The sequence below is a fragment of the Sitodiplosis mosellana genome, unplaced genomic scaffold, assembly GCF_009176505.1.
Source record: "Sitodiplosis mosellana isolate CC-2019 unplaced genomic scaffold, AAFC_SMos_1.0 Smas_scaffold_30, whole genome shotgun sequence".
In the NCBI taxonomy this organism is placed as follows: Eukaryota; Metazoa; Arthropoda; class Insecta; order Diptera; family Cecidomyiidae; genus Sitodiplosis; species Sitodiplosis mosellana.
Genome location: NW_022595272.1, coordinates 3503602 through 3524643, shown reverse-complemented (window position 1 = coordinate 3524643; position 21042 = coordinate 3503602). Strand labels below are relative to the sequence as shown.

The 21042-nt window shown below is 36.8% G+C and overlaps 1 protein-coding gene and 1 long non-coding RNA gene across 4 annotated transcripts in view; one reads left to right on the top strand and one right to left on the bottom strand.

Annotated features, from left to right (window-relative positions):
• LOC129569024 (irregular chiasm C-roughest protein-like) overlaps window positions 1-17440 on the top strand; it is a 30644-nt gene extending 13204 nt beyond the window's left edge. For all 3 annotated transcript variants that reach the window (XM_055447411.1, XM_055447409.1, XM_055447410.1), the window contains 12 exons: window positions 10957-11418; window positions 11510-11532; window positions 11894-12045; window positions 12758-12958; window positions 13286-13462; window positions 13641-13743; window positions 13956-14047; window positions 14125-14160; window positions 14289-14727; window positions 14876-15015; window positions 15230-15429; window positions 15645-17440. In XM_055447411.1, coding sequence (XP_055303386.1) covers window positions 11075-11418; window positions 11510-11532; window positions 11894-12045; window positions 12758-12958; window positions 13286-13462; window positions 13641-13743; window positions 13956-14047; window positions 14125-14160; window positions 14289-14727; window positions 14876-15015; window positions 15230-15429; window positions 15645-15807 — 2070 coding nt within the window. In that variant the 5' untranslated portion in view covers window positions 10957-11074 and the 3' untranslated portion in view covers window positions 15808-17440. The remainder of the gene's footprint in view (window positions 1-10956; window positions 11419-11509; window positions 11533-11893; window positions 12046-12757; window positions 12959-13285; window positions 13463-13640; window positions 13744-13955; window positions 14048-14124; window positions 14161-14288; window positions 14728-14875; window positions 15016-15229; window positions 15430-15644) is intronic.
• Window positions 17441-19855: 2415 nt separating this feature from the next.
• LOC129569040 (uncharacterized) lies at window positions 19856-20829 on the bottom strand. The gene is made up of 4 exons (XR_008688008.1): window positions 20747-20829; window positions 20478-20623; window positions 20256-20397; window positions 19856-20193 (listed from the first exon to the last, which is right to left on the bottom strand). It is a non-coding gene; the product is annotated as an uncharacterized LOC129569040 (long non-coding RNA).
• Window positions 20830-21042: the final 213 nt, after the last annotated feature.

The window sequence follows — 21042 nt, the reverse complement described above, 5'->3', positions numbered from 1 at the left end:
TATTCTCGTCGTAGGCACACAAAATGATTGAAAATCTGTTTTTGATTCGAATAATTTGTGTGCGCTGCTCGAAAGACGCTCACTTGAATCCATAAAACCTTTATGCTCGGCGCACTTTTTTATGTCAATCCAACGCAGTTCGGTTTTTCTTTCAGTCCAACACCTCCAAAACGACAGAGTTGGCCAAATGTAAGAAAAACGCAACTTTCCAACTTCTTGAGTAAAACGAAAAGTGTCAGTGAAAATGCACAATGAATGGGCTCAATGAGAAGAGCAAGAACTGCGATGAAGAATGCTAATTTATTTCAAAAGCGATGCCATTTAGACACAGTTCATTCTCGCCTTTTTTTTCTTTCCTTTTCTCCACCGGCCAAATGATGAAGAGGATCCAATACACAAAAAGAAGACGTTGTTAAGCGGCTGACTTTTTTAAATGGCGGTATCAAATGGTGTTAAGTTGTAAACTCTCTCGCTCTTTTCCACTCTGTCTCTCTCTCTTTCTTGTTCATATTCAAGTGACGAGACCATTCGCCACCAACTGAAAATATGACCCATGTTTTTCCCCCCACTTCATCGTCAGTTAAAATGTTGAGTATGCAAATAAGCAAGGAGATTAACCGAAATGATGCGAATGGAATGAACGAAATGGAAAAATCATTACGACGAAAGACGATTTAAAAGTTCATTAACTCATACAGCTTCTTTCGGCGCGTTATGACCCTTAATTAAAACGTTTCATTCTGTTACAGTACGGAATGCAGTAGCAGAAGCAGCAGCGTTCGGAGCTAGCGATATGTATATAGTTTTGGTAAATTGACAATGTTTCCTTATTTTTTGAACGCCCACTTTATCATCGCTATCATTGTTTTAAGCGAATAAACATCTGCTCAACGGCTCGAACTGTCGGATTTTGCATTTATTTCCAACAATGCTGCTCGCAATCTCTACATTGCTACTGCAAATCTTCGGTACGAAGTTGACTTTCATTCACCTCATACTTATTTTTGGTGCCCATCAAACTGGTTATTTTGTAGTAAAATAAATGCTGAAAATATGCATCATTTCGGGATTGAATAAATTTTAAAATAACTTATCAGTTTGTGTGAAACCGACAAAACAAACAAAAACATTTTACTCTGATTTTATTTGGTTGTCCAATGTCCATTCAGCGTAAAAATAGAAAGAATTCGCTGAAATCTATCGAAATTCAAGCTGACGGCTATTCCGAAGGGATGTTTTTCCACATTATTTTTTTTTCAATCAATGTTATCTCGATAATTGCATTCATTAAAACCATTTTATTTCTCTGTGGATTGGTTCGTTAGAAGAAGAAAAAAAACAGCACACAAACACAGACACTGATTTTAATGAATTATTGGAAAATGTAAATTAACGTAAATACAAATGGTTGTGAATTAAAAATGTAACATGATGCGCTTGTTCTTGATTATCGCTGGAGCACATTTTCATTTTGTTTAATTTAAAAATTAGCAAACAGAATGGCACACATATTGTAGCGACCAATCGATGCGAGCAAAAGTGCGATCAAAATGAAATGAAATAGTTTTCCATTACAAATGCAAATCGTTGCGGAGTTGAAAAAAAATGCGACACAGCCAGAGGCAGAGAGTAATCTGTTACATCGAGTGCGGAGCGACGATGGAGAGGAATGCGAGAAAAAACGGTGACAGGAAAAAGTGATCGAATTACAATTGTTTTATTAAAAGTTTTTGTGTGTCACAAATTGTAATCGATGGTAGCGATACTGTACCATTGGCCATATATTTTCCATTTATTCGCACATGCAACGCGATCGCAAATAAGAAACATATGGATACAATGTTAATGCATAGTTTACGCTGTTGGAATTCAAGCAAAAAAGACAAATTAGCCAATTTATAGAATGCACAACACACAACCGCTCGGATCGGTACAATTCGTTCATTGGCTGCTGCAGAGAACAAGTGAGAGGGAGGAAGAGAAAAAAACACAACCGTTCACCAAAAATCCGACATAGTTTTTCCATTTTTACTTACAAATCGCATCGAAAGCGATAAAGCTAACAAGCCAGCCGAATAAAATCCCGTTCTCTCTCTGTGTTGTGTCTCTCTGTGTGCATTCCGGCTTTAAATTTCAACAAAAACCGCATTCATTTGTATCGTATTTTTATTGAAGGGGCAACCCAAACTAGACGCTTCCAACTAAAATAGATGGATGCGGTTTTGATGGTTTTGTGCCATTTTGTTAGAATAGCCGATATCGATTTGGGGTGGTGCATCACATTAAATGCATTTTTGTTTATTGGGCTGCTGTTTTTTTTCCTCTTTAGGCCGAGATCCGAGACACACATTTGCCATTTTCTAGCTTTTTTGGACACCTTTTTTTATTGTTGATGCGACGAGAAAAAAAATCTTCAATTTGAAAGTGATATACCATATAAATAAAAACCGCTGGATAAAATACAAAATCAAAAAGCCGCTTTTTGGCTTTAATTACAGCAATTTCAACTTTGCAACATGCATGCATCAATCAAAGAAAGAATCCAATTCTAACAGGAAGAGAAAAAAAAAACCAACAACTGTTATTGACTCCCTTATGCTTTTCTGTGCATCGAATGTTATTTGTCACGTTTGATGAAATGTTGATAAAACAAAATCGCAAGCGGCACAATTTGTGTAAATTGTACGTTTCGTAACATTTCAAATTAAATATGGAACATCGAATGTATAGAGAGAGAGAGAGAGAGAGAGAGAGAGAGAGAAAGAGCGGAGCACGTTCATTCTCCAAATAACTTTTATAAATGGAATTTCTGAAAAACAAATCAAGTGCAAAGGCAATAAATATGCATATTTTGTATCTGAACTGGAGCACACAGCAATTTATTGGCTATGGAGAGAACGTGTATTGATTTTTTGTGTTTCGGTTTTCTCTCTCTCTCTCTCTTTCTCTCTCTTCCTTTCTCCTCTTTCTGCCCTTTCTCTCGGTTTTGATGGTGCATTTAAAAAAAAAAAACGGTGTAACGCTAAAACGGTAACCTATTGTGTATTTAACTGAATCCAAATCACGTGATAGCCTCTGGAGAGAAGCGAGAGCGACGCCAACGATTTATAGAATAATAAATTGAGTTCGTGTGTTGAAGATGCGTTGATCGAAATGGTGCCGGTTGGTGCGGTGTGCGCGTTCACATGCTCACAATGAATTTCAACAGAATCGTTGCACGAACCAATTGAATTGCATCTTTTTTTTCGCACGCTTAGCACCACCGATCCGATCTGATCAATATCATTCAGCTCTTTTGTTCACCTCTGCATTTAATTTTTTACTATAAAATTGGAGAAAACATAAAATGGCAAAATAATGCTTTCGTTCGAGGCGAAAAAAAGGGCAAAACGCTGTGTTCACTGTGTGAACAATCCCGGGCGAAAATTCAAAAGCTGGAATTTTTACAACCAATTCCGTTTTCTGTGTGTTTTATTGCCACTACCTTTGGGGATGCCGAAATGCAATGCATGTGTGAACAAACGACCAGAATCCAATGCAATTTAACCAAATCGGAGTAACAAAGCCACTCTCTGGCTCGCACAAAAGACACACAGCGAGCAAGAAGAAAATATGAATAAAATTGCTTAAAATACCGCCTTTTGCCGGAATGCAATGTTGAATTTATATTCGTTGCTCCTGAGGAATGGATCAATGAAAGACTCGTATGCAACGAGATTGTTTCTAATGTCACACGTTCCCACTTCGCCTCAGAACGCATCAACCACCATATCGAAACCTATCAAACACAATGAAAAGCGAGTAGTAAAAAAATTCACGACTGCATGCTGCACAACGAAGCTCACACATCGCTGGAATTGCTTTCATTCGCCTCCTGTTTGTCTGTTTCAATTAAATTACGTGGAACAATTTTCAATGATTTTCGTCCATCTGCCATTTTATGGGGATTGCTTTTATTCTTTGGCAGTTTTGCCAGAGAGAGAGAGAGAGAGAGAGAGAGAGAGAGAGAGAGAGAGAGAGATTGAGAGAAAAATTGCAAGTATTCTGGCCAATTTGCACCGGTCTCGCATCACAATTGCATTCCTCAACGAGCTTTCACACTTCGATTGTGATCACAAGATGCTTGGATAAACAAACTTTTGGAGCAACCATAAAATTTGCTTCTCCGTTACTACCATGCAACTTCCTATCCCGAATACCGTTCGTTAAATTCAAAACTCGGACGGAAATTCGTAAAGCGAATAAAACTGTCTTTTGGCGGTCGTAAAATCGTTCGTAGAATTGAAATTGGAATACGCGAAAGGAATTTCAATGGAAGATAAAAGTTTCCGTGTGATTGTGCCACTTCTTGTTAGTTTGATGTTGACACATAGGTGAACCAAATGGGAACTCGCACATCGCTAATTCATACGTATGTGCTCATTCTCTCATATTCAATTTCAAATATCAATTTTGAAAGTTTCGCTTTTGCCGTTTGCACAAATTATTTTTAAAAATTCGATTGTGACACCACATTGCGTATATGAGACATTTCAGCAACACTGACTTTTGTTAGATTGAAATTAGTCACGATAGTGTGAAATGCACAAACATTGCCTCTATTTCCATAGCACCGCTGCTCGTCTTCGACGTATCCATAATTTAGTGGAAAATCAAGAAAAGCGGCGCTAATAATCCAAGAAATTCACAAAGTTTTTCGATGCTATTTCAAAACCATTTCCACGCGTACATAAATTAGCAATCGTGCGGTAGTGCAGCACGCGTTCCATTGCAAAGTATTCAGTCAATGAAAAGTTTATCGTGCGTAGGGTTTCATTAAATCGGTTAAAACTTGAATCGGCGTGCTACAGACATACTGACGATGTTCCGAAGTCAATATGACAGTGATTTGTTTGAAGAAGCATCACGCGCTCTCGTATTCGGAAAATTTGTTAAGCTTCGCGAATATCATAAAAAAAGCTGAATAGTCAACACACACAGCCTGGCAATTAAACGCCACATATTTCCGTAATGTTTCCTAAGTATTTCACTTCATTGTTAAATACCACTTTCACGTGACTGCGCCTTTAAGACGCGTCAAATACAAACAAATAAACAGATCGCTAGCAGATTACCGAGAGCAGCAAATGGGTTGGGATAGATTGAGTGTGCTCTGTCTTATTTCACACATAATCCGGTATGTATGGATCGAACACAAAAAAACTGTATCCATATAAAAACTCTCATTCCATTTGACACGCACAAGGCGTTGCGCGCTTATTCTGCGCTTCCTTTTCGCCAAAAACGACGACAACGACAACGACGACGATACAGCGCTTTTTTTGGTAGCATTTTCGCTTTGCTCGCAGATTAATTAAAAAGAATAATAAAAATTAATGACGGCTCTGAAAATTACATTGACGCACCGAACTGAACGGAATGAAATAAAAAATGATGATGTTCCCAGAACAAGTTGTTTTCGGTCGCAACTTGGGCGCTGAGGAAAAAAATTCCTTTATATGGATGTATTTTGTATGTATGAAAAAAGAGATTGTATCAAAAGCCTGACAGATTGAAATAAAATGGGCATTTTTTGAAGGACGCTGCGTGATGAGTGACCATGATGTGCCAAAAAATGGGATAGCAATTTGTTGAGCGGAAAAGTTCTCAATAATTTTTTCGAGAGAGAAACGATTCTCTCGCCATTTGTCTCTTATGACCTCGCTAAATATTCAACAAATAAAATGTTCAAGATTAATTAATTTTTGGTCGTTATCAAAGGCATACGCCCTTTCAGCCGAAATTAAATGTAGGATCTGCACAATTCTGCCATTCTGCCACTTGAAACGTATGGATGGCATATTCTCTCTCTCTCTCTCTCTCTCTCTCTCTCTTTCTCTCTCTCTCTCTACGTTTGTGTGCTTTTGAAAATGGGCCGAATTTCACTTGAAGCGATCGGCTTCCGAGAATCACATTTCGAGTCATTTACTCGTTTCGCAGTACATTCACTCATTTGATCCTGTTTTCATACAAATAATGTCAAAATTACGAATTACATTTGGTGTGTTCGTTCAAAATGCTATTTTAATTCGTTTCCTTTGTAGTGACAAATTCTATTTTTGTTCACGCACCAAAAATGTAAATGACATTCGCTCGTGCCGCCATTTTCGCTCACTCACTCTCGCTGACTCGCACACCCTGTCAACCGCTCGTTTGCTCGCTCGCTCGCAGTTTGTCGAATAACAATTCCAAACAACCAGAGAAAAAAAAATCAGTTTGTCTCTTTACGCATTTCACATTTCACCGAATAACTGCTAATGGTTTCAGTCTAGTTGTTTTCGTTCATTTTTCTGTACTTCTGTCTTCTGTAATGAGTAGAAGAAGGAAAAAAAAATGTTTAATTACAAAGTCCGTGGTAACATAACCACGTGCTGTGCTTCTTTTGGCTGTGTGCTAATGTATGCATTGCTTTTAGAAATTGCGTATGTGCTTGATGTTTATTTTTGCTGTTCCGTTGTTGTTGCAAACGACAGAGAAACAGAGTGAAAAAACACAGTGGACGAAGAATGGCAAAACAGAGAAAACACCCACACATATATATATATACACGGCTTGTTGACATAAACAGCCCTTTAGACCGAAAATGGTTGTTGACGATGGGAACAAAGAGCAGCACGACAGCAGCACACAGTCGGTGTCGTTCCATCAAAGACAACATATAAACACCGAATCGAATGAATAGTTGCGTATGAAACGGAGAGAATGAGATATTGTCATTGCCGACGACCCATGGCAATATTGTTGTATCCTTTTTGTCATCGGAATTAAAGCAAATGACTTTTTACTCTGCTGCTTTTGGCGTGACGAGACGTGTGCATATTTCATTTTTGCCACGCAGTTACAACGTGCATCGCACTCACTCTATCGCCGTACGTATGCTGGGCGCAAACAGGTCTCTTTTGTTTTCTTTCGCCAACACTTTTTTTTCACTTCACTTGTTTGCATTGTATGGCTTGGCTTGGCTTATCTTTTGAAATTTTCCGCTCATTTTTTTCTGCTCACCGCCTCGCAAACGAAATAATATTTCGGCGAATTATACGAGCACTAATTGCACACCAATTTTCATTCCATTTCTCACGTAAAGCCGGCATTTATCGTCAACGTTTCTTCGAAGCCAAAAGCAGCAAACGGTTCATGAAGACAAAATCATCCAGAAATTGAATGCATTTCAGTTGAAATATTAAACCAACCCAAAATGAATCACTTTTCGAACATAATATTCCCTTCAAAGAAAATATACCCTTTTTTAAGCAGCAGCACGACCACCAACAACATATCGTGAATAATATTTCATTTTCGAAGCAATCATTAAAATTTACTGCCACACATTTTATTAGCATATAATAAGTTGATAAGTGCAAGGGTGTCGTTTGAATGTCACGGACAAATACGGGTGCAAATTGCGAGCGCTCAAGTCAAAACCATATAATCGAAGAAAAAATATGTGAATAGGTGGGACGGAGTGTTTGAGAGAGAGAGAGTGAATTTCGTTGAATCAAAATGAATCGAGCACGTGTGTATGAATGGCAGAAGGACATGAGCCGATTCACTTCACTGCCTGATTTTTCACCTTCTCGTGTTTCTTTGTTATGAATCACTCGCATTTTCCTATTTACTTTCCGTCATCGTTGCAGTTTTCGACAGATTCGAGAAAAACGGGCTCCTTCATCAATTGTGAACGACGCGCAAGAAAGAAAAAAAAACATTAAAAACACGTACATTGAGTGACTCACACAAAAATTGAGCAAGGGAAATATGAACACTACCGGAAACTATACGTAGCTTGGTGTTGAGCATTTCAAGTTGGAATGTTTCTGGTTAAATTTGACAGGCAGGTAGTGTCTTGAATGATTACTACCTTGTAAATGTGCGTGCGTGCGTTATGCTCCACTGATAATGCATTATCAACAGGACGGTAAAAAGGAAACTTATTGAGTAATTTGTATGATTCAACATCGAAGTGAATGACACGTTTGTGGCACAGGAAAAAAAAATATCCCGTTGAGACTTATTTTTGATGAATTTTTAATCAATTCGGAAAATTATGTTTAAAAAAATGGGTCTTTTTCTCATTGAAACGCACATTTTATTGTACCTATGACTCATAGAAATTGTGTTTTTTCAGCTTTGTCAATACTCACCGAATATTCGGTTATTTTCTTATGACAAATACGTTGACAGCTAACACCATAACTGCAGTTCAGTCAAATTAGACTTAATGATAGTAAATGCACATAGGTCGGTAGTAAATGTTGATGTTTTTTGTTTTGTTCCTGAACTGAATGATCTGAGTGAATGAACGACGATAACGACAACAAGAAAACGGCAAAATAAAAGTGCTTGTTTGCTGTAGGTAGAACTAGACAAGAGAATGAGAAAAAGAACTAGACCGACTACCGACACGTCTACACATAAATATCAACATAAATACATCTAATATGGAGCATGAATACAAATATCGCCCATATACATAAAATACACAAACGCCAGCAAAAACATAAAGGCTCTTATGTTCGGTGCGTGACTCGTGTACATAACTTTTTTTGGTCGAGCACTATTAATGAATTTGAATCGTTGTTCTGTTTTCATGCATTTTTTCGGTAATTATATGGGTTTTTTGTCGTTATTTTTTTTTTGTTCGCTTCTCTTCGTTCGTTTCTTCATTTTGCCTATAGTTTGATTCGGTTTTGCTGCATATTCGACAAATTATTATATTGTTGAGTGATTCGTTTGTTTATTAATTCTTCATCCGCCCTCTCTCGTTGTGTTTTTTATGTGCCATCTCTCTTTATTATTCTTGTGATCCATTGATATATTACCAATTTTTTATTATTCCATTTTGATAATGCACCAAACGATTTTATTTTTATGGCGATCGATTTCATGTGATTATTATGATTTCTATCGTTCGCCCATACTCATGATTGATGGCGTGTCACTAAAACAAAACTCTCTCGAATTAATTTCACAATTTCCAGTCATCGCCTTTTATTTTGTTTTACGATTCAATCAATAGCCCACTTGGAAATTCATCAAATAAATTACGTTTATGAGCTGAAATTAAAGAGTTGTTTGAGCTGGAATTGATAAATCGCTTTTGAATTACGTCTTATTTTTGTGTCCGGCTTCAATTCTTCGCTCTATTCTTTTTTCTGAATCGGAATAATGTGTTTGTAAATCCAATCGAACGCGTGTAATTACTATGGAGCGTGTTAAATTTAGTGCCGATAAAGGATTGCTTTAACCATTGTTCGATAACCCTAGCAAATGGAATGCATTTGCCAACGTTCGTGCCCATTCATTTCACAGTGCACACCCTTGCACAAATAACACACCAGAACCTTGTTATTTTGACAAAGACCAAAGCATTTTCTTTGCACAAACCATTCATTGGAAAGAATAAAACCAAACGGTTGTTTGAACATTTTAATTTAAAATTATCCCAATGCATATTGAATTGATAAAAGAGCCGTGAAACTGTACACGATTTGGCATGAAAACGATATGTAAGAATGAATGCAATTTCACAAAGTGCACCTGCTCCGTATTTTAAGCCATTGTTTGGCACACAATCAAATTTGCATTATGCACTTGTTGTGTTTCTTTTGTTCGTCTAACTCCTGTGTTATTCCATTCACATTGTACCTCTTTCATCGTATGCTTCGACCCACGGGAAATTCAAGTAGTAGCTAAGACAAATAAATCGAAATCAAAATGATTCCCGTGAAAATATGGGTTAGCAAAAATAGAGTAGAAATTTTAATTTTGAAAAAATCACTTGAAATCCAAAAATAAATGGTATTTTTCACTTATTGCCGGTGAAAACGCGATTCAATTTTGTTTCTTATGATTCTTCATTCAATTTACATTCCATTGATGCAATGTGCTATCGTTCGTGTGTTGGTCAATGACTGTAAACATATGACGACCTTAGAGCATGCTCTCGCTCGCTCGCATTCTTTTCATTTATAAATGCCACGATAAATTAACGAGAGCGCGCAGGTTGTTGTATAGTATCAGCCACTGGTCTCGCCACAAATGGCATCGAACGAGATACAGAGAGATAAAAAAAAACCCGAATCGAAAGCAAAGAGGGACAGAGCAAGAGCAAAGGCAAGAGAAAAAGATTGTTGTTTCAACGCAACAAAAACATTGTGTATAAATTGCGTAATTGCCAAGAATCACATTCGTAATATTTCTGTTCACCAGGCTACAAATGGTCAAGCGAATTGCTAGACGATACAAAACGACGACCGAAAGAAGAAGAAGAAAAAAGCGAGCTTCGAACAATAAAAATAAATAACAATGCAAATAGCCTTTAATTAGTCGTTCGCTTGTATTGCTGTTATTACGTTTGTCGGCCAAATCGAATGAACATAGAAACAAAGCGAAACAGATTCTCGCTTTGTTGCATATTAGGGATTTTATCGGATCGCCATCTACGCAACACCACAACGGGCAACACGATGAACTTCACGCAAACTTTTCACACAGCATAAAAACTAAATGAAAAAAAAACTGACATTGCAATACGCAACCGATGTTTGAATCAAACGATTTTACTTTTTTATTATCGCACAAAATAGTCTTTTTTTTGCTTCTCGACAATGTGAAAAGAAGATAGGACTGGTCGAAGAATTTTTCTATTCTTCGATGGACAAATGAAGAATTGTAACACGTTTGGAAAAATCAGCATTTCATGTACAATTAGCCTGATGGAATGTGTTCTAGAGCTGTGCATTAACAAGCTGTTAAGATTTCAAATTACGCAGAATTTCAACATTTTGCGAAACATAATCAAGACTTTTTTTTTCTGTACTGAATGATTCTAAGCTATTCTGCTTACTTGCTTGCTTCCGTGCACTGAAAATAATTTTGAACACATTTTTCTCTCTCCTCATTTTTTTTTTCCCGCAGATATATCAAAGTAAAAATAGACGGCGTACAACACGTGTTGGGGCTTAAAAAAGCATATTCAAAGACGTGTATATACTTGTTTTATCTGGACCGTCAACCGAATGAATTGGCAACGACAATGATAATGTCAATTTCGTTGAACCAACACATTTGCATGGAATTATTTGGGCTGTTGCTCATTATAGCGTGTGTAAGCCCATTCACAACGCATCTGATCGAACAACAACAGTTTGCCATGGAGCCACAGGATCAAGTGGCAGTCGTTGGTGCACGTGTCATTTTACCGTGTCGTGTTCTCAACAAAAAGGGAATTCTTCAATGGACCAAAGATGATTTTGGGCTGGGAACGAAACGGCGTTTGGTTGCCTTTGAGCGATATTCGATGATTGGTAGCGACGAAGAAGGTGACTACTCATTAAATATTTACCCAGTCAGGCTCGAAGACGATGCAAAATATCAATGGTAATTAAAGCGAACGAAATAACTTCTTGTCACCCAGAAAAGAAAAATCGATAGCACAAACTAATTCCGCCATTTTCTCTTTTTCCATCAGCCAAGTTGGACCAGGGCAACATGGTAAGTGTCGCACCCGTTGTCATTTCGATGGTGAAATATGAATTTTACATCAGAGCATGCACTCTCAAAACATACCTTGACACCGTAATATCGAAATACAAACGAGTCGAAAACGATATTTTAAGCCGTTGGGATTACTTTCGTTTCTTGCCAATAAAAAAAAGAGACTCTTGCACACACACACAACAAAAGTAATCACACGCGAGAATATTAAAACAAAATGAATTATGTGCAAAGAAGGAGAAAAATTCCATCCATTTTTATCATGACTGTAAATTGGTGTCTCTTATCGTATCTCTTTCTGTCTTTCTCTTTTCTCTTTTCATCGCGCCTTCGTTCATTTTCTCTCGGAATGCATTAGGTGAGCACGGCATTCGCTCCAACTATGGCACATTATCTGTTTTAAAATCACCTGATCCACCGAAAATATTACAAGGAGATTATATGGTGACAACTGAAGACCATGAAATTGAATTGGAATGCGTATCGGAAAATGGCAAGCCGGCAGCTGAGGTACACCAACAACAACATTTCATTTCGATTGTATACAATAAATTTTCGGTTGCTATGCGATGCGAGTTGAGTTGAGACGCGCACATGTATCAAAATATTTAAATGTGTAGCAAGTGTAAAAAGGTGATTTTGCCACGTGGAGGCCTGACTGAGTATTGGGTAGAAAACGAAGATGAATGGAAATGTAAACAATTTGGTGTTGGCAGTGGTTGGCAGTGGTGCTCAGATGATGTCGATGGTTTTCACGCGGTTGAAATCAATTATCGATTGGTTCATCATGATTAAAGTTTGCACCGTCGAACGAATTCGTTTCGCATTTCGAATGGTGAACAACTGAAAAGCATCAACCACATTCATCAGCAAATCGATTATATCATTTTCGTCTACTTTGACATTTTTCACTTAGGCAAACCACGACATCCTTCTTTCTTAGGCCCCCGTACCTCAATCAAATCGATCCAAGAATGTTTTCATTGAAAACAGCACCTTTTTCTTCTACTCACGCCCCCACTCAAGGCGCTTACTTTTCAATCACCAGCTGTATCGTCGCTATCGCATTCGAAAATATATCTCTCAATTGCATGCTAATACATTTGCATTTCTTTTTCTCCCTCTCTCTCTCTCTTTGCCACGTTGTCGAATCGCTCGTGAATTCGTGACGCTGTTTGTTCGGACGCGCGTTCCATCAAAATGAAATATACGAAAATTGTAGATAACATGGATTGATGGTTTCGGAAATGTTTTGACAGCGGGCGTTGAATATATAAAGGAGCCGTCACCTGATAGTCGGCTATCAACAGCCAAATCCATTTTGAAGCTGAAAGCAAACAAAGCACTCCATAACAAAACGATTCACTGTCAAGCACAAAATAGTGCTGACAAGACGTATCGTTCGGCAAGCATCCGATTAGAGGTGAGTACATCACATAATCCAATGTTCCACATCGTTGGCATTTCGACAGTTTGAAGTATGATAAAATAAAAGGATGTAAATCGATGTTATCTGCCGGATTGTCTCGATGGATCCGGGGGCAAAACGAAGAAAGGAACAAACCTAGCATATAATTTCTATAGTTTTATATTCAAATCGGACTACATACGATATGTGAGAAAGCAGCTGAAATGTATCAAAACCGATAAACCCCGTTTGAGAAAAACCAAAATACCGGAATAGTGTGTTTATTTACGGAAGCGACTCTAAAAATAAGAACATTGGAATTTTGCTGTTTTTTTTTTGCAGGTGAAATATGCACCAAAAGTGGTAATTGACATAATCGAAGGTGCACTGGATACGGGCCGAATACCGCTCGATAATGCCATTCGATTAAAATGTAACGCTGATGCACATCCTAATGAACTGACATATCAGTGGTACATCAAAGATGAAATGATTATCGGAGCAACATTTAGTGAACTGGTAACTACCGCTTTATCACGTGAAAAATTGATGGATAAAATTAGACGAAAAAAAAATTGAGAGATCATAAAATACTTGCCCATATTTTGTGAAGTCGTTTTTTTTTTTGTTACATCAGCAACACGATAATAATTTTTATAGCAATATTCCCGTTTCATTGCATCCACTTCTCTTCCAGGATATACCAAGCGTAACGCGTAAACATCAACATTTCGTCGTAAAATGTGAAGCGCAAAACGAAGTTGGATTAAGTGCTGCCACAGAGACATTAGATGTAATCTGTATGTGTGCCGTTCTTTTCCTCTCTTTACACTCATTCCACATTGTGCATTAACGAATATTTATGACTTTGAGCAGTTTTCTATGTTTTCGTTTTTGGCACTGTGCTGTATGAGCGTGTATGTGCATGTTTTTAAAAACCGTTCATTTTTTTCCCGTTTCATGCCCACATGTGGTTTTTTTTTTCCATATCCATCATGATGGGGCTGCACAGATCCACCAAGTTTCATACAACGACCAGAAAATGTCGAATCGGAGATGGGTGAAAATATCACGATGACTTGTCTCGTTGATTCTAATCCAAAGGCAAGTATCGTGTGCACATTTTACAATGAAATTAAGTGAAAAAAGAAAAATAAATCATAGTATATTATATTTTTTAGGCTGACATTATTTGGGTGTTCGATCCCATCGATCGCGTGAGTTGCACACTCTTTCTTTTTCTAATTTCACTTGCGATTCCATCGGGAGAATGTTCCCTTTGAGATTGTTTCGCTTGATTCAATTCATTAATAATGAAAATACTCTTCTGATTGGTATTTTGCAGATGAATTTTCAGCCGAGAGTTGTGGGTACATCGTCAACGCTTCATTTGATTGCATCGAACGAAACCGCTGGCCGATACTATTGCAAAGCGCATAGCAGTGGCTTTACCGAGATTAGTTCCGAGGCATTAGTCATACTGAAAGGGCCACCGAAAATTATATCGCGTGCACAACAGCAACCGTTGGACACTGATACATACGAAATTGAGTGCATGGCCATTGCTGTGCCAAAAGCAAAGCACGTTTCATGGGCATTCAACGGTGTTTTAATTGATGTGGACAAAGATTTGGGATTCTCGCTACGACAAGATGTACTCTACGACCGTATTAAATCAACGCTACGCATCGAAGAGAATCATCGCAGCCGCTTTGGCACATACACTTGCACGGTCATCAATAAATATGGATCGGACACGCTCGAGATTGTTTTCAACGAACGAAGTGAGTAAACGGTTACACGGGAAAAAAGAGAGAGAAAATGAATCGATTTTGATTGAACTATCGATTGTGATTGAACGGAAATTTTTGACATTGTTGTCGTGTTTTTATACGGTACTTAATCGGATTCGCTTTTAAATCCATTTCACAGGAAAATTGCCGATCATCATAATTGCATCCGGCTCATTTGCTATCTCACTGCTAATCATTGCCATTTGTTTTGCCATATGCTGTTGTTGCGTCAGAGGTAGCAAAAAACGACAACTTCCGCCCGCCGACATTATACCAAAGGTTTGACTCTTTTTTTTCCTTTTGCACTGTTCTAGTGCATGAAAAAAATTCCCTTCTCAATTGTTTCGAGGAAATTTTGCACATTTTTTTCTCAACTTTTTCTGTTCGAAGAAGAAAAAAATCCCCCTCGATATAAAAAATTTACTTCATAATGAATTTTCCGTAATTAAGGCTAATCGCTTTTGTTTGAACTTAATCAAATTCGCTAAATCAGGTGAATCATCAACAGCCAAAGGTGAAAACAAATTCTTTGAAGAAGAAAGACTTATCCAAAACAGAAATACCTGCCACTGTCACAGTTGAGCCCGAATACCAAGAGAGTAACTCTGGTTCTTACAGCACAACGACGACGCTTTCAATGAACAAAACTGATTTGATTGGCAGTAAACTGCTATCGATCCCACCAACGATTAGGTAAGTCACGATTAGGTTTTGTTTTTGAATTTGTTCAAACGGTAAAACAAGTGGTGAACTCGAACTTCCAGTTTCGAAATTGATTTTCTTAATCTTAATCAAGCTTAATATTTCGAATGTATTATTCAACGTTGAAAAAAATCCGAGAAAAATCCAATTCAAAATTACAAACCATTTGACGCCTCTCAAATGCATTTCGTTTTTCCGTATCATAGGTATTCGGGTCCTCTAACGGAAGGTTTCACCGATTCAACGAATCAATCGATAACTGGTAGCTATGTCGATTTTTCTCGCGATTATTACACGCCAATACATAATGCCAGCAATTTTCTAATACAAAGCACATTGCAACAAGGCGAAACACCAACATATGTCTAATTTGTTTCTGTCACGCATTTTTTTAAACATTAGCTAATTACTAGGATTTTCTTACGACGATAGAAGTTTAGTATCATTCAATTAATTTAATTTTTAAGTAAGTTCCAAAGTTTCCAATATTTTCTATTGGGTTATTTCAAGTTAGGTTCAATTATGGTAAAATCGATTTTTGTGATTAGTTGTATTGAAGAAACAGGCCGGTGCAAAAAGTCGATGGATTTGACAAAGTCAACCAAATTCAATTTGTCGAAGCATAATTCCAAAATGGTTGCGACATTTTTTAATTTCAATATTTTTTTCAAGCGGGTGAAAAGCCACAAGCCAATGTATTGACATTTAGTTGTAGTTTCAGTTTAAGCACCAAATACTGTGATACGTAGTAATTGTAAAAAGGAAATGGTTTTTTTTTTGTAGAAATCGTTCGATGAATTGCAACAAAATAATATTTTTGACCAAATCATAAATTCTATTTAAGAAAGAAAGTCGTTGGGACAGCGCAAGTGACAATTTATCTAAGAAGTCATCCCTGATTGAGAATATGAAAAAAAAAACAAATCTGTGATACTTGCCATCAATTTCATTCTGAATTTCATCAATTTGACTCTTATGTCTCTCGTCTATGAAAGACAATTTTCTCCTCTCTATTCTCCCTTTTACTCCGAACGAGTTCAGCAAACTCTGTCCATTTTGATTCAAATTCCGCATCGTTTGTCATGGTAAAATATGTATGCATCTTAATATATGAATGGGGTGGAATGCCAATAAAAAAAAATGAAAAATCGTTTGCTTCCGAGCCACAATGCACCGTTTGCACAATGTAAATGGTAATTTTGTAAAATTGTAGCATACAAACACATATATTCATAACACAATCAAGAATCAAGAGCATTCCAAAATGTAATAATATGCATTGATTGGTTGTGGCAATCAGTATCAACAACTTTGATATTCGAACTAAGTGCTCGATTTGACGCGATATTTTGTTAGAATATAAGCTCTACATATATATACACTATAACATACAATCAACAACACTTATCACTTATGAATAATTAACATGCGAAACTTAATTAAGGAATCGATTTATGAATAAATAATTTCACTCAATCTCCCACTCTCCTCTCATTGGGCACATGAAAATCGATATCGGCAAATTACACGCTGCGAGCGGAATTGTTATTCCATTGGCACATTGGCATGGAAATACGATGGTATGCCATCTAAATGCCACAAAATTGTTTACTCTCACAACCTATTGTAACTGGATCTTCGATAAATCTAAAGATTTTAACAATCTAAAGCATTTTCATACTATCACACATTTGAATGAGTTCTATAGAGGTACTAATATGCTGGATAGAAAGTTTCATTTTACACATGATAGAATTAAAATGTAATTATGATTAAGCGGGTGATTGTAAGTATTGTAAAACTCAACGCCGAATATGCTGGCTCAAACGAAGACGTCAACACACACTGATTGAACCGCAACAAAGGCGCTCAAGAGTCTCATTTAGTTGTTAAGTTTTCAAAGATTGAACATAAAATTGAAATTTTTAGTTCATAATTTATCGAGGTAGCTAGGATCTGATGAATGAATAAAATGAAATCGTGAAAGGTATATGAGAAAAAAGCGTTTTATTGAATTAAATAATCTTGCGAATTGTGTTTCATGCCCTATCGAAATTCCATTGCACGATGATGATGATGATGATGGTGATGGTAAGTAATTAATTGTAAGCTGGTTGGTAAATTTGTAGCATTTCCATTTTAAAAATTAAAAGTTTATGGCATTTTATGAAGAACCCAATTTTTTCCTCAATCGCAAATAGTTTGAATTCTGAATTTCTGCTTCCGGTAGATTTAATTTCACGCATCATGAAGGACGGTTTTTTCCCTGCTCTCGAAAAAGAATCCAACGAAATTCCCTCCATTCGGAAAGATTCTCGCAATAATGACGGCACATTTTTTTGTGTGCATTGTGAAATGATAAAAAATATTGGTAGACATTAAAAGAATTTAAATCAATCAAGCGTCATTTATTGGGCGAATCCAATGAAGTAAACGTATTCGAACAATTGAATATTTGATCCATCGTTGCATAACGTTAGTCTCCATTTGCTCGTTTTTTTTTTTGCCGCCGCGCGTTCATTCTATTTCCAAGCCGACAAAAAATTGTACACAATTTCCGCAGCACGCCGATATCCGTGCGACCATTTTGCAATTGGAAATCAATTCAACCGATTGCCGCATATATATTCGTACATATTTTTTTCCGTCAACAAAACATAAAAAGTATTATTTAAAATATGAATGCAAAGCGTTTTTTTTTTGTTATTTCATTGGCAGCACCAGTACAATCAAAATTAGCGGTACAAGGCTCAATGCCAAAGCCACCAATCGTTCCGATGAATGTATTTCCGCCTGTGGCGATGGAAAATGCGAAGTGAATAAAAACAATATTCGATTCTTTTTTCTCTCTTCGGCGTGTGTGTGTGTGTGTATGTGTGGGCAAACGGGAGGACAATTGAGTTTGGTCAGTGTTTTGCCATGTTGGTATCGATTTCGAATATCAGGTGGATTTGAGCGTGGAAATGTGAATATTTCAATAAAATCAATCCGTTTGAGTTCGTCGCATGTGTAACGCGATCGCACACTCGCCTGAACAAAAACTGCGCCACAACTCAACTTGTAATAGAACAACAACGAGAAAAAAAAACAAACTTGTTGACAATTTTTTCTGCGTCTATATACTAAAGTTTCAGCTGCTTTACCAGAGCTGTTTTGCTTGATTTATTTTCGTTCAATCGCTATATCGGATGAGAAGATTAGCCTGTGAAAAGCACTCCTCGTGTCAAGTGAATGTCTGAGCGAGTGAGCGAGCGATTGTTTGCTGTGTATGGCTTCGGAGTCTCATTGTTTGTTTTGCAACATATCTGTGCGAAGGAAATTTGAGCCTGATCAAAGATAGGAAACAAAAAAATCGTATCAATGGCGCATAGCGCATTTTAACCGGCAGAAAAGTGGCTCGAAATGTTATAATGAAGAGTCTGATATGTTGTTGTTGTTGGTGGTGGTGGTGATTTTGTTTTTTCCCATTCCACATTGAATGCGATTTGATATCCGTTATCCTTGCAGCAGATAGAATTTAATTAAACCCCACAATGATGTGTTTGACAGAGTTTTCGTTCGATAAAGACATGTGAGCACTGTACCAATTCAGGTGTAAAATTTCGTTTGCCACATACGTTTTTGACGAATATGCGAAAGAGTCACAAACATCGAAATCAATAAAATTCCTTGACATTTCGTAATTTGGTTTGAGCTTTTGCGTCAACTGTTTCATTTTGTGTGTTTGCCCGCAGAAAATATTTGGATACATTGAAATTAAAAACTTTTTTCCCATTGGTTTTCGGTATGGAATCGTAAATGTCACCGAATTCCATGGCACATTCGCACACACCCAAACACCCAAACACCCAAACATCGAAACGAAAAATGAGCAAAAAAGTTGTTCATCAAGTAAATATTTGCGTTCGACTCTTATCTCAGAACGATGGATGTGTTGAACAAAGTTTGTCAAGTGCCATGTCAGATGAATTCAAAAGGATTTGTATGCGTGTGGTTTCTACTTTTGCGTTCGACATCAACTTGACTGAAATAGAACACCAAAATCGGTTACATTGAATTCGCTGGATTTCAGTGGAGCAGAATAAGAGAGAGAGAGTGAGAGTGCGATAGAGAGGGAGAAAAAGAATTAGGGAAAGAGTGATACATGGGATGGATGTTACATAAAACACGTACTTTGATTTAAGCCATCAAGCTTTGCTACAACTTGCATGCATCACAACGTTACCATTCCGGTAATTAGAAATTGAAACTTGCTAAAGTACCTCAACTTTACGGCATTACGTACAACATTCAATTAAAAGTACATTTCAGTTGACACTTTTCCGAATGCACAAATTCTATTCAACAACTTTGCTCTTTTACATCGGATTTTTAACAAAATGCAACATATTTTTCGTTCAATTGACGTCATCAATTTTATAGGTTTCACACAATATTCATTATAAATTTACATTTTTATAGAATTAAACAAAAAAACAGTTTAATGTTTGATACACTTAAATTGGATATGTAGATTTAAATTAGTGACCAGATTCAAAATTGAAATTTAATCCAAATATTCTGTTACATTCCGTATATCATCATCATTGTAATCACATTGTTATTGTATTCAAAACAAAGTTTCGTCACTAATTATAATAATTATTATTTTCAAATTGTTATTTATTTTCGTTTGACGGCTGCTCGTTTGACAGTCTCATTTCCAGTCTGGTGCTCTTATGATGCTGCAGATTTTGAAGTAGCACAGATGCATATCTAAATGGGACAATTTGAATTAGAATAATGACAATCCGAAATGATTATTTGATTTTCATTACGTATATATTGTCCTTTAACAACAAGTGGCATCTCATCCTTCGCAGTCGATGCTGACTTTTGCTTATTACTTTGTTCACTAATATAGATTCTCTGTACATCATCATTGGATGAATCGGTGGAAACCGCCTCAATCACTGGACCCTTGAAAATGGATTCAAAAGAATAAATGAGTAACTGATATTCTCAAACTATAACTTTAGTAATGCCACAAAAAAGTTTACTTTTCCATTGGACAAGTGCTCTTTTTGAATGCGCTTTGTTGCATCAGCTATGGGAAATGGTGAACGCAAAACGGTACATTGAACGGTAGCAAGCATGAGTACTATTATCGAAAGTAATGCCAAAAATCTCCACATTTTTGAAGTGACTAAAACGAAAAATGCACACATTTCAACACTCGATCAACTAACGCTCATTAAGAAATCAGAAAATAATTAAACATCAATGAAATTTTCATTAATTTTCACTTGTTAAATCTTTATCTACCTACACTTTGCACAATTTCCAGTATCTCAAGAAATGCAAATGAATATGGATAAGAGAGAAATTTCAGTGTGAAATTCTGAACAGTTTATGTCTGACTGCTTTGAACTTTAGAATATAATTAACGGGCATCAGAAATGGAACTGACTTTTATACCAACAGCGAAGGCAAAAAAAAAAAACATAAATGATAAAAGACACGGTATGTTTTCTTCTCATACCTATCAAACATAATTGCAATCGATTTTGCATACATAATCACCTTCGCTCCTTTCACGTGACTGTTTATGAAACAATTTTTTAA